Genomic DNA, 14,503 nt, shown 5'->3' on the forward strand with positions numbered 1-14,503 from the left:
CTAAGTATTATTCCTTGAAATGTAAACTAATTTTACTTAAAAATAATTTCTACCAAATCCAGGCTAGAACTGCAAACTAATAAAAAAAGAGACATGTAATGAGATGAACCGCCTATTTAAAAATAGACATATTTATTTAAATTCAAAACATTCATTTTTAAGACACTCTGTATACATAAACAAAATTATTGATTTTTAAAATATTATTCACAAACTAGGGAGAGGAAAATCGGGCGACGACCAGAGATGAGTTGTTAGATAATAGCTCCTAGACTACCATTCGAGACGCGTTGATATTATTTTGGTTCTTGAGTTTTGTGACAAAGAATGTTATTAAAAGTAAAGTAAATGTTTTCTCATTATTTAACTAATGTTAACTAAATCATATTATTTTGTTTTCTTGTTGTAATTCCGTTCTAAAGCTTTTTCATTATTCATTTGATCTGACAAAGAGAATATATAACATGTGTATGCATTTGATGGAATTTATTTATGCTGTAAATAATGTCAGTTTAAAAGTAATCTAAATAAAATCGTTTACTGTTCCTTCGTGCCGATGCTTGTGGTTTGTGAGAATAAGGGCCTTGTTGAGTGTACTAACCATTTTCGACCGTGCATGGGCGAATATCTTAGCTCGCAAAAGGGCAAACAAAACAATAAGTAGAATAATTCATAGAACAATTTATAAAGATTCTAATATATATAATTTCTAAAGATATTGGCACCAAACCTTCAACTTTAGCGTCGATTCTGCAACAAGGGACTTCGTACCTACGGGTGGGGACCCGTTAAACTAACAAAAAAAACTCTTCAGTTTTGAACGATATAAATGTGGCATGTTTTGAATATATTAAACTATAAACCTAGGTATGAGGACAGTTTCTATATTATTATTTCTCTTTTATTAAAGTTCAGGATATCATAGTTAGATTCTCTGGAATAGTGATCATGGATTTCTCTGCCGTGCTCTTTTACATGTGAATTCCAGGCAGAGTACGGCACTCCATTCATTTCGTTTAATAAAATAAGTAGAGCTATTTACAAATTTAGCGTTTTATTTACATAACCTATTCTCCTCAAATTTCCCAAAATATTGCTTCTGTCGAGGCGCATCCGAGGTAATCACAATAAAAAAATATTTAACACAACGTAGGTTCCTTTCTTTCTTTTAAATTTCTTGTTATACAGTTGGCCAAAATATTACCTCTTCAACTTTGTTGACGAATTTGGGTTGTTACACTACAGTAATAATTCATTATTTACCTACTTTAAATGTACAAATCATGTTTATCAATAATAGCCAACTATCGTTTTAATTAAAGCAGAAATAAAAAAGGATAAAATCTAGATTCAACCAAAGGATTTAACAAAGCCAGCAAAAGTCTAAAAAAATTGTATTGAATTTATGATCGTAGAGGATAAAAGATCTTTCGAAAATTAGTTGAAAATGAAGGAGGAAAGTTTTCAAATGTATTGACGTCAACTCAAAGCTCGGTTTTTTCCAGTAATTGATATTTATAAAGCTGGCGAAGAAAATTACCAGATCTGTACGATTCTTGCAACGAATAGGGTCAGCAAGCATAAAAGTTTCAATATTTTTTTTATGCCAGCAATTTTTTTATAACTACCCTAAAATTAATTTTATTTACAATTTTACTTCATTCTTCTTCTCCTTAAAGTGCCTATTCTTCCTCTTTGGATGTTGGCTATCACATTGATCCATATTACTTTGTTCACTGCCGTTCTGAACAAAGCTGTTGACGTCAATCCGGTCCATGTTCGTAGATTTCGCAGCCACGATATTCGTCTGCGTGCCGCTGATCTTCTGCCTTCTATTTTCCCCTGCAGTATGAGTTGGAGTAGGCGGTATTTCTCGTTCCACATGATGTGTCCGAAGTATTCCAGTTTTCTACGTTTGACATTCACCAGAAACTCCAACTCCTTGTTGATGCGGTATAGTACAGTCTCATTTGACACGCGATGCACCCACGAAATCCTAAGCATGCGCCGATAGCACCACATCGCAAATGCCTCCACACGCTTGCATGATGCGTCGGTAAGGGTCCACGCCTCTGCTCCATACAGTAGGGTTGAGAGCACGTAGCATCTCAGGATTCTGATTCTAGTGCTGACGTTGAGGGACAGGTTGCATATTATATTTCGCATTTTGTTAAATGTCCCTCTCGCTCTAAATGTTACTTCATTAGAACAAACAATAATAATAATAAATTTATTTGGCACTTGGTTATTTAAAACTAGAGATGAGCAAAACTGCGATTGCGGTTTTTAAATCGCAGCGACTGTAACCTGCGATTGCGATTTTAATATTTTCATCTCGTTGGAATTTGACTTTCGAAAAATACGTTTACCAACAATAAACTTTTCACGTCAAGCAGTTTAAGCAGAATTGTGGTTAATCTAACCAAATTACCCAACTTTTTGGAAAGCCCTGTATGATTTTTTTTAAATTTCAAAATATGTAAAAAAACAAAATAAATTATGCGTGTCCAAGCGTTTTCCCAAACGATTAACCGTTTTTTAAATAACAAATATTGTAATATTTGGGGGGCGTTTTCACCCTCTTGGAATTTGAGATTCGAGAAACCCCTCCTTACTACATCCCACAGTCAATCCGTTTGACAAAAATCAGCTTTAAATGTCAAGCAGTTTAAGCAGAATCGTGATTACTCAATGGTCATATTTTATGAGACACTGTATAAATTTTTAAAAAATCTTAAAATATGTAAAACGACAAAATAAAATATACGTGTTTAAGATTTTTACCGAAAAACTCACCGGTTTTTAAATAAAAAATAATATTTGAGGGGTGATTTCACCCCCTTAGAATTCGAGTTTCGAAAAATCCCTTCTTATCGAACCTCTACACCCTAAAGTCAATCCGTTTTCCAAAATATTAAAATATGTAAATAAACAAAATAAAATAGACGTGTTTCAGCGTTTTTTCGGAAACTTGACCGTTTTTTAAATAAAAAATATTTTTTTAAGTTTTAAGTTTCACCCCCTTGGAACTGGAATTTTGAAAAATCCCTTCTTATCGAACCTCTACACCCTAGAATCAACGTGTATGCCAAAATTGAGTTTCTTATGTTGAGTGGTTTGAGCAGGATCGTGATTAATCAGTGAGTGTCACTTAAGGATTTTATATATTAGTATAGAAAAAACTCAAAATTTAAGTGAGGATGCAGTCAATAATCACCACATAGGCTAATAAAACTACTTTTTCAAATTTGTCAAGCTTTCCAGAATTTTATTCCCATCATCAGGACAGTTTGACTGAGTCAATTAGCAAAAAAACATCCTTTGCACAAAAAGGCCTTAAAAACTAGCATCGTATGACATTGGAATACAAGGACATTTCCTTTATAAAATATTAAAATACATATCCGACGATATTACTTTTCTTTTAAACACAAACAAAAAGATTTTTTTTTAAATTTAATTTCTATATTTTTATTTCGAGCTCGATCAAACAGTGACTGTTTAATAAAGTATAATTAGTATAGATATTCATTAGATCTAATATTAGCATTCAGCTAATTACGCTTTTCTAGATACAAAATAGAAGTCTCAGAAGAAGTGCAAAATATGGGAAACTGGGTACCTAAAACAGGTAAACAGTAGACTTTATTTATAATACAGGCGGCATTTGCAACGTAAATATAGATCTAAAATTATAGGTCGGCGAGATTTTTCTACCTAGGTATAGTGACTGACCTGCCACAATAATTATATGTTGGAAAGATATAAAATTCCACGCTAATGAGCGGTCTAAATAAAATGCACTCCCGTGTTCTGGCAAAATAGCTTTCAGTCGAAGATCTAGCCGCCTAAAAAGACTTGCAAACGTTAATTACCGTTAAAACACCCTCTACACATAGCGTTGTACCTGTCAGTCAAGATGGTCCGTTTTACTTTAAGACGGAAATCGTCTAGAGAACTAATAGGATCATTCAGTTTTACAACGAATCTGTCGCCCAAATTAAAGGGTTTTATATGAAAAATCGATATATAAATTATTTCACTTGGTAAAAAGCAGCTCCATATTCAGGAAATTATGGAAGAATCCAATCAGAGAGCAACAAATTTTGAATAAGTTTTTGCAGGCGTGCAAGTTACTTTGTTCAATTTGAAACAATGTTTATGTGATAAAGAAATTCGAAAATAATAAACAAATTACAACAGTGTCGTAGTATAATAAAGCGGAATATTAGTTGATTTTCATGAAATTTTACACTATACAGGGTCCGGCAATAGTGCGTCGGGCATCTGTAGCTCCTAGAATAAAAAACTGAAGAATTTTGTTTAAGGGCACATCTAAATTATGTTTTAGGATGTATTCCAGGAAAATATTTTAACTTCTATAGGGTGGCTCAAAAAAGTTTGAGTGGATCGGGATGATTTTTTTTAAATGGAACACCCTGTATATTATTGCATTTTTGGCTTCTTTTCAGATCACTTTACATAATCCTAAGATATGAGTAAATATATTTCGATAGTTTTAGAGATATTAATAAATAAATAAAAATATATATTTTCAGCCTCTTTTAAAACATTTATTAAAAATACCAAGAACTGTCCTGAAATCAAAACGATATTAGATATTTACTTTAGATGGTCTGTACTTACTTTGCTATAAATATGGTAATCGAATATCATACAGGATGTTCAAAATTTAAAAAAAAAATTTACTCCAAACTTTCTAAAATATAAAATAACTTTTCTTCGTTTTTTTAAATGGAACACCCTGTATATTATTCTTTCAGTAGATGGAGAATTAAAAAATGAACATTTTTTGTATTTAGAGTATTTCAAAAATTTTTGACGGTTTCGCAGATATTCGGTTTTATATTTCATATGGCATTTGCCATAGTAAATTTTTATCAAAACCACCCAATAATTTTTCTCTCGTATTTTACCGTTGAGAGAGCCATATGAAATAATACTGCGTGTATCTGCGAAACTATTTAAAATTTTGAAATACTTTAAATACCAAAAAAAACCGGTACAAAAAGTGTTCATTTTTTAATTCTCCATCTAATAAAAAAATAATATACAGGGTGTTCCATTTAAAAAACAAAGAAAAATTATTTTATATTTTAGAAAGTTTGGCGTAGAATTTTGAACATCCTGTATGATTTAAGATTACGATATTTACAGCAAAGTTAAGTACAGACCATCTAAAGTAAATACCTAATATAGTTTTGATTTCAGGCCAGTTCTTGTATTTGTAATATTTTTTTTAATTAAGGTTGAATAATATAATTTTTTTAATTATTTATTAATATCTCTGAAATTATCGAAATAGGTTTATCCATATCTTAGGATTATGTAAAGTGATCTGAAAGGAAGCCAAAAAAGCAATAATATATAGGGTGTTCCATTTTAAAAAAATCATCCTGATCCACTCGCACTTTTTTGAGCCACCCTATAGAAGTTAAAATATTTTCCTGAAATACATCGTTGTACATACTTTAGATTTACACTTAAAGAAAATTCCCAAGTTTTTTATTCTAGGAGCTACAGATGCCCGACGCACTATTGCCGGACCCTGTATATGTAACATTTACTCTAAAATATTTAATTTAAATCTTTAGTATTTTTCTAAGAATTTATTTTCAATACACCGTCACATTTTAGAGACGACATGAAAAGGAAAATAGATTACCTAGTTTATACGTGTCTTTTTCATGTCTAAAACACAAAGGATGAAGATTTTTCTATTGGTTCAAAGACAGCATATACTGTTTGACCAGCGGATCTGAAGCTACGGAAGGAATGCGAGAAAAAAAATCGAAATTGCCACGTTTATCTATAAAATTGCAAAATTGCCAGACATGAACTATAAATTTAATATATTTTTATTATATATAATGTGTTCAGCATATATTCTGACGTATATTACTAAGGAATTTTAACGTAGTTCATATTGTTCGATGTTTTATTTAATAACTTATTTCTTTCATTCTGTATAATCTGCTTATTATGAAAGGTGAAGATTTTTCAAGGATATCATCGGCAAGCCGGCATCCCCGCGCATGGCTGCCTATTCACCGAATATGATTGGCGAGATTACGTCACAGGATTTGTTAACATGCGGTTGCCATGGCTTTTACGCCTTTCCTATTCGCTAGCTTTATCCCCAACTTCACGGTCTCTTCTGAAAAAAGTAGAAATATTGAATACTATTGAAATATCCAGTGGCGATGTCATTCTATTCTTTTGATCATTATTACTTTCTTTCGTTATTTTATACCGGCTATCCTAAACTTTATTCCTATATTTTTCGTATATTTAATAGTTAAATTGTTTTATTGTTTTGTGATCTTGTTTCATAATAGGGTTTGCGACGAACGAATGTCCTTGTGTTCATAATAGGGTTTGCGACGAAGAAGCTACAGAGAGTTCGCTTAAGTTGCGGCTTAAACGCAAACTTGAGTGGATATCTCTTTATACCGGAGTTAGCGTATCGGCTATAAAAAAAATTACACAGAAGATAAAAAAGGCTGGAAACTAACCCCGATAAAATGTTATCCAGCCCTGGAAAGAAACGACCACGTGAGACTGCTGTTGATAAGCTCGACGACTTCCATTTCCAAGTGGTCAGGAATTTGATAAATAGATTTTATCTCGAATTCAAAGTCGTCCCCACAATTAGGAAGCTTTTCCAAAAATTACAGGAAGAATCTAATTTTCCTTTGGCAGGGAAACGCTTAGGGGGTTATTAAAATCAAATGGATTTTTGGCGTAAATGTTAAAATAACAGATAAATATTAATGGAGCGGCCCATTATGTTGCAAAGAGAGATATAAATATATACGAAATTCGAAAATATCGCCAAGTATTATCTATTTGGATGAAACATAGGTAGACAATGATCTAACCTTTAAAAAGTGCTGGCGCGGGCGGAGCGATACCATATCTGGTGTAATAGGCATGCCAATATTGCAATATTGGATCTACTTACTGGTGAGTAAAATTATGTTTTGTTTGCGCTTCCAAAGTTAACTATTTTTAAGATATTTTTTTGCGGGAAATAGTTGTATCTAAAATTATGTATTATAGAGAAAAATATAGTTAGTACAGATATATAAATAAATATACCTCAAGACTCAGTCTTGATCATCTGCTGATGATGCTAACATGGTTAGCGAAACGTGCGTCCAGTGTGAAAGTAAAAGTGTTTTGGTGTATTGTGCTGATTTAGTGTTTTATTTTGCTGTGTAACACCAAAGGTTCCAACCCCCAGCTGTAATTATTTCTTCTATTGTATTAACAACACATAATAAAATGATTCAAAATATTTAATGGAGCTTAATAAAAGCTTTTAGTGTTTATCTGCTAACTCAACAGTAACGACTCAAACAGCATAAAGTTTTTATTTTTTTTTAATTATTAATCTGAATATTATATTTATGATACACATTATTTTCATAAAACACCATACGCCCATGACTATTTTATGAATGAAATTGGGCGTGTTTTGTTTACAACTGCGTTCCCCTGCCGATACCCCGTAGCTTCAGATCCGTTGGTGACACAGTAGAGTAGGGTGCACCAAAAAAATGTCTCTTTTTAGTTACCGTAAGTATCGTTATACTAAATATTAATAACATCATTGTTATACTTTATCTACTGTTGCTAATTTATTCATTATACATAATATATACATATACATATACCAGTTTTTATACATATTTCCTATTAAGTAATACTTTTTAATCGAATGTCAGAAATTTTGACTTATTACAGTAATAATATAAAATACAATATTTTTCGTAAAATTTATTTAGTTTATTGGAATATTTCGATAAAAAATCAGCCGTTTTTTAAAAATAAAATCATTTTTTTAACCTCTATCCGTAGAGAGTGGTCTGTCAGACACCTCCAGCTACACATTCCTCTATATTTCGTAAAAGCCTGCAATAATTGTAGTAATGAGGATGTATATGTTACGGTTAAAGTCCAATGTCCGGTTAATGTCGAAAAAAAATTAACAGGTTAATGTTTGGGTTTGGTTTTGTTTTTGATTGTTTTGTTGTGTGTTATTCTCGAGATTAACCGAGAGAACAGGCATTCGATAAGTTAATAAGGGGATAAATTAATTAGTGTACAAAGTGCTGATTTGTATTGGCGGTTGTTCTTAGAAAGGTGTCTACCGGACTCCTGTACAACGATTGTGTAAGTATTCTTTTTCGTTTTTATTAATTATTCGATATTGTATGGTTTTTGTTATTTATTTGTTTGTTTTATTAAGACTAATATTAAAATTAAGTTAGGCATGTTTGAATTTATCATATTAAATGTTATATCTTAAATATTTATAATCCTTATTTCATCAAAAAAAAAGTTAAATTTAAGATGAAAATGTATAAATTATTATACCGATGTCGGTTTGATATGATAAATACATAGATAAATGAAATCAAGTTTAGATTAGAAAGTGCCCATAAGGACAATGTAAACACTATTTGGCGCTATTCTTGCAACTGTCGCGACCCAAAGCTTTTGATAATTTCGGATCGGTTCGACTTTTTCCGGAATTATGTCGCCAAATATTATTTATTCAAATTTATTATTATTTTCTTTTAATTTTATAAATAAAATACAGTGTGTTGCATACACAAGAAACTTTATTTTATATGAGGACATGTATGTGAAATACCTATGAAACATTGAAAACCGACGATATGCCACGACCCACGATGGTTTTTGCAGTTCACAGTTTTTTAGTTTTTAATGCCACTTTTTCACAATTATCACTGGTTTGAGTAAATAAAATTTAAATTAAACTCACAAGATAGCAAAAATTATTTTGAGAATGGGGGCTTTAAACACTTTTCGGTATTTTTTCAATGAGGGCATTTTAAATTTTGGAAGATCTTATAATTTTTGAAGATTCTGACTTTGACCAGAGAAAATTATTTCTGTTATTGTTTGCCGGTTGTTCTTAGCAACCGCTACAGCAGCGCTAGATCGCGTACAACGGTCGCGACCCAAAAAAGTTATATATTTTGACGGGCATTCCAATCTAAATTTATTTCCTTTATCTATGGATAAATATTATAACAAATTCTAATATGTATATGCTTATTGTTTTATACGCTTATATTCATTCTGTATCAAGTTACAACATTAATTCTATGTATTTTTATTAAGTTTAAATAAAAGTATTAAAAAGAAAGAACATGTGTTCTACATGTTTATAATCAGGAAAAACATTTACAAAAAATGTATTTCATATTGATAACGGTGACATTTGACTTCGTCTGCCATTTTTGGTAATACTTATATTAAAACTTGACTAAACGCTATAATTTATATTTAGTGAATGTTCTAGCTAGAAAATTAAAAAAAAAGTAAAAGCGTGTAAAAGTGGGACAAAATAATATGCTATCACAGTAATACATATTAAATTTTAATTAATAATTTTATCAACACTATGCTACTTAATTGAATGTAATATCTTTGTATATTACTATTTTAAAATATCAAACACTGAAAAAAGGATCTCTCAGTCGAAATGAATATGACTTTGACCCAAAAGATTGGCGCTTTTCAATAGGGCCAAGAACGACGTTTCTTTGCCCAAAGCATTAAATCTTTTCATAAGCTTTAAAAATTACTTTAGAGAATAGAAGAATCTATCTGTCCAAAGTATTTCACTCTTGACCCAAAATTAATATGCAAAGAAGTTCTTGCTACAAGAACAATAGGCTCTTTGATTCATGCAAAAATTCTTGATTGAAAAGGGACATTTCTTGATTAAAGAGACACTGTTCTTAAACCAATAGCGAATACTATTGACTCAACTAAAATTTATTTTGATACAGGCATATTACGAGGTATATTATTTTCTGATAAATTTAGGTTTTCCTGGTCTGTAGTAAGTAAAGTGATATTATTTTCCTCGACAGTAGTTATTTCTGCTTCTTCACTCCTTGGTATTTTTTGGGGTGGTTCATCACTCTACAAATTACAAAAAAATGTTACATCACGATTAATCAAAGTAAAGCAAATAAATTATTAAAATTATAAGCTTTGGTGACATTTTGAATTTTTTAATACGACGACTTGAAAGTCTAAAATTTTTGTAATTATTTGCATAAAAAAATCGATACCTATATTCTTATTCTATCTATAGTCACGCATGCATTATCTAAACAGGTGCATTAGGTAAATGTCTCTTACCTTCAAATATAGCAAATAAATGCTCTAATTTCTAATTTCCATTTTTACAGAAACTCCTTTAAAGAATCCATATATCCTAAAATTTGTCCATAAAAAATGACAAATGCATGTTAATAACGATCTCTAATTTGTTATACGATATGCGTTTAAAAAGCAAATTATGCAAAATTCCAAGGGGAAAATTCCAAGCAACAAAACCCGTGCGTACTATGATGTGTGACTTTGGTGTCGTTATTATTTTTGATCAAGAGTATTTAGCTATTGGAAAAATTGCCATGTTTCTTGAATGAAGTATTTCCTACCATATTTTTCTTACAATCCTAGAGTCTGTTGAGGAGATAAAGATGTTTTTTGAGGTACTGCTAATTTAGAAGAATTTGAAATCTGAGCTCACTGAGCTGATCTTTCAACAGCAAAGCATAATTCTTGAGTTGAATGTTGAGATATCAGTTCCTTTACCTTTCGTTTTTTGATTTCAATGACAAAGACTGAAAAGGTTTTTTGGGCCTACTTTTGGTTCTCTCAAGTTGATCAGCTGGTCCAGAATTTCGGCTAACATTAGGTAACATTATCCTGGTGTTCAGCCAAGTTTTATTATTTTCCACAGCGAGTTCTATTGCTTTCGCTGCTTTTCTTCCACTTTACGGCCATTTTTAAACAAAAATATTTACTTGTCTGCTGAATGAGTTTGTTTAAATTCGTGTCTTCACCATTGGGTATTAAAAGGCTTCTCAATTTTTCGGCAGCATGCTTTATTTTTACATTGCTTGGGCTTGCAAACCATTCCCCAAATAAGACCGATTTTTTTACATGAATCTTCCTTCCTAAAAAAAATAAGAAAAAAGGTGAGGGCAAGTTGGAGCAAATTTGTATTACGGTTTCGAAAACTACATACTTTAAAGATTATTATCAGCCAAAAATCCCGATGGGGGTTTTGTTGGTATTTTTGAAAAGTTGTAATGAAATTAAAACGATATATTGTTTTTGCATTTTAACAAGCAAAATTCTAGATACATAAATATATATGTATAGAACATAATTTTTATATGAAAATATTGAAACCATAAAGTACATACCTTGGATAATATTATCCATTATCTACACAATTATATTCACAAATTTACCTGTCACAAAACAACGTCAAAATATAGAAATGACAGAGATGATATGGCGATCAGAAGCCGATCCGAATATCACTTGTTTTCACAACCTACTTATATCTAAAATATTCTATTGGTAAAGATTTACGTTTGCATTTCCTTCTGATGACCCAATAAGTTATCACAATAAATAAAAATATTATCAACTTACTGCCATTAAAATAAAATATTCTATTGGTGAAGTTTTACGTTTGCATTTCCTTCTGATGACCCAATAAGTTATCACAATAAATAAAAATATTATCCACTTTACGGCCATTTTTAAACAAAAATATTTACTTGTCTGCTGAATGAGTTTGTTTAAATTCGTGTCTTCACCATTGGGTATTAAAAGGCTTCTCAATTTTTCGGCAGCACGCTAATTTTTTACTTTTTTTATTTTTTTTACGTAATTTTTTTTATTTTTGTCCATTAGACAAAACACTGTGCGACGTACCTATCTGTTTTAAAAAACTAAAAAACTAACTTTTTTTAGTAAAAAACTAAGAGGTTTTCTCGAATAGTTGAATTTAAATATTTTAAATATTTTTTTTCTTTATTCTTTGTATTTTTTTGCTTCCGACGCACAGTGTTGCGGTCCATGGACAAAAATACGAAAATCCAAATTTAAATTCGAATTTAAAAAATGTGTTATTTTAGCAGTAATATATCCGTACTCAAATCTATCTTAGCAGTAATATATCCGTACTAAAAAATCAAAAAATTACCAGGAATGCTTTCAGGTCACAACAATTTGTTTATATTTCTATAAAAAAATTACTCGATAAAGCATTAAGTGATGAACGTTTTTCGCTGTCACTTTAGTAGCAGATTGTTTCTTTAGTAGCATTTAATAAGTGCATTAAAAATAGTTAACAGAAATCGTATGAGTTCATCACCCTAAATTTACAAAAAATTTAAACCCTATTGTAGCTCAGAAAGTATAAAATAAAAGTATCAAACTTTAAGTATTTTTTAAAAAAACGTATCGAACAGATACTGTATATAAGTAGCCTTATAGGACAAACGATTGACTATTGAAACTTTCAATATGTTGAAATATGTTGTAGAAGAATACGTATATCCTGTGTTTACAGACATATACATTATCAAAGCTGCACTTAATATGGCAACACTGTCGCTTTCAGTTCCACACCGTCTTCGATATGCCTTCGCTGGCTGAATTAAAGAAAATAAGTGTTTGGTTTGGTTATGCGTTGGCCGCAGAACGATTGGTGTCTCCACCGTACAGCACTTGAGACGTAAGGGGAAATCAAATCAGCATGAAATCAGCCTTGTCACAAATTCGCCCATTAGGTTGCGTATCTTCCCAATTCTTTTAATCAACGATAATATGGACAATCCAATCAACTGAAAATCGAATTGTACCTACCATTTCGTAGGGATGTCGAGGTCCTGACGGATTCAAAGAAGGTGGCCCCTTAGCCGGCACCAACCCGTTCGCCCTATGGCCGGGCGCACCCCCGGCCCCCCTTTTAACCGGCTGGCCGGGGTAACCGCCCCTGCCCAGATAGGGCGGCTTTCCCTCGGCCGGTTTTACGTAGCCGCCCCTTTGGTGGCCCTGGGGCGGCGGGTGCATCTGTTGGTGGGGCTTCTTAAACTCGTACCGGTTATCTGGTGAAGCCTGTAACCTGTAAAATAAAGATACAATTGATAAAAAAATAATTCACTGACATACAGGATAATGTGAAAATTGAAGATATAATTCCAAAATTGGTCGAGGGGATCGAAAAGAGACTGGTTAGAGTGTGGTGTATTTTTCTGTATATTTTATACTTTCCGAGTTTTTTTTTAAATGGCAAATAACAAATGTGACATCATTAAATCATTTTTTACAGGTAATCTCTACAGTTTTAGACATACCTACTTTACATTCCTTAGGGTTACCAGATGAAAACTTGTCCACCCCGGGCAAGCCTTTCCAAAAATCAAGACAAAATCCGGACGTGATAATTTTTTAGCGATATAAGAGCAAAAATCGTATATTGCTTATTGCTTTAGTAGGAGTAATATGATACTTCTTGTGGCGAGGCTGTGGAGTGGACGTTTGACATGCAAGGGAGGCACAACAAAAGTGAATATTCCCTTTTTTTTTAATTTTTTTGAGTCTATGTGTGTATTTATTAAAGTATTTTACTAAATACATATATTTTATGCAATACACCAGTAAAACTATTAATAGTGTAAAATTAATAACTGCCTTGCATCTTCAATGATAAAAAAAATTTAAAAACAGATTTAAACTCAAAATCGCAAAAAAAAAATATCATGGCCATGAAATGCTCAAAATTAGAGCTCTAAAACATCATTTTTACCGGTAGCCAAGCGATAATTATATATGTATCCCGAAAATTCGCAATGATATAACGATAACGATAACAAGTGGTCATATTAGCATTACGAATCTGTCATGCTATCGCTAGCTTGATATACAATTCAATGCAATTCTTTAAAATTCAGTCTGCCAACATTTGCAATCTTGTTTGATATATACAGGGTGGGTCAGAAAATTTAAAAAAATATTTAATGAGAAAATTGTGTTTTTTTTTAAATATAAGACAGGATCTGACTTCTGCTCTTTCAATAGAAGGCCGTTTATTATTAGAAGTGTCATATCTATCTACTACTGTATGGGCTTTCTGTCACATAATACTAAATATTTACTAATCCATTACATTTAAAGGTAGCCTCATCGGAAATTAAGATTTTAGTTAAATGCTTCTTTCACGCACAGCTGTGAAAATCATATTTTATACAAAATTACGATATTGGTTACCCTCAAATTCTTGTAAACAAAATGTGACATCAAATTTGACAATAAACAATATCATATTTATGCTGGCATTTTAATTGTAGATTTCTCTGGACCGCATTATAAATTTTATTAATTTGAATGTAGATGTTTCAAATAACATTATGATTGTTCCAAGTAGTTAGTACGTAAAAAAAAATCGTGGGTGTTTGGGAAGGCTCGAAAGGAAACAATTATGTTTTTTACGACGTTTTGCGACTTTATTGTCGCTTCTTCAGGCACCAAAACATATATTAATCCAAATGCCTACAAACATTCACGGTGATTCCAACCGCCAAGGCCAAGGCTATAAGACAGGTTTATGTCGTACTGACCTGGTCAG

At 31.6% G+C, this 14,503-nt stretch overlaps 1 protein-coding gene across 3 annotated transcripts in view; it reads right to left on the minus strand.

Moving 5' to 3' along the window:
• The window catches only part of LOC115890583 (AF4/FMR2 family member 4-like), a 298,633-nt gene that overhangs the window by 128,758 nt on the left and 155,372 nt on the right, over positions 1-14,503 (minus strand). For all 3 annotated transcript variants that reach the window (XM_030910855.1, XM_030910854.1, XM_030910856.1), the window contains exon 4: positions 12,742-13,000. In XM_030910855.1, coding sequence (XP_030766715.1) covers positions 12,742-13,000 — 259 coding nt within the window. The remainder of the gene's footprint in view (positions 1-12,741; positions 13,001-14,503) is intronic.

This window comes from Sitophilus oryzae, unplaced genomic scaffold (assembly GCF_002938485.1).
Source record: "Sitophilus oryzae breed Bouriz unplaced genomic scaffold, Soryzae_2.0 scaffold_888_pilon_pilon, whole genome shotgun sequence".
In the NCBI taxonomy this organism is placed as follows: Eukaryota; Metazoa; Arthropoda; class Insecta; order Coleoptera; family Curculionidae; genus Sitophilus; species Sitophilus oryzae.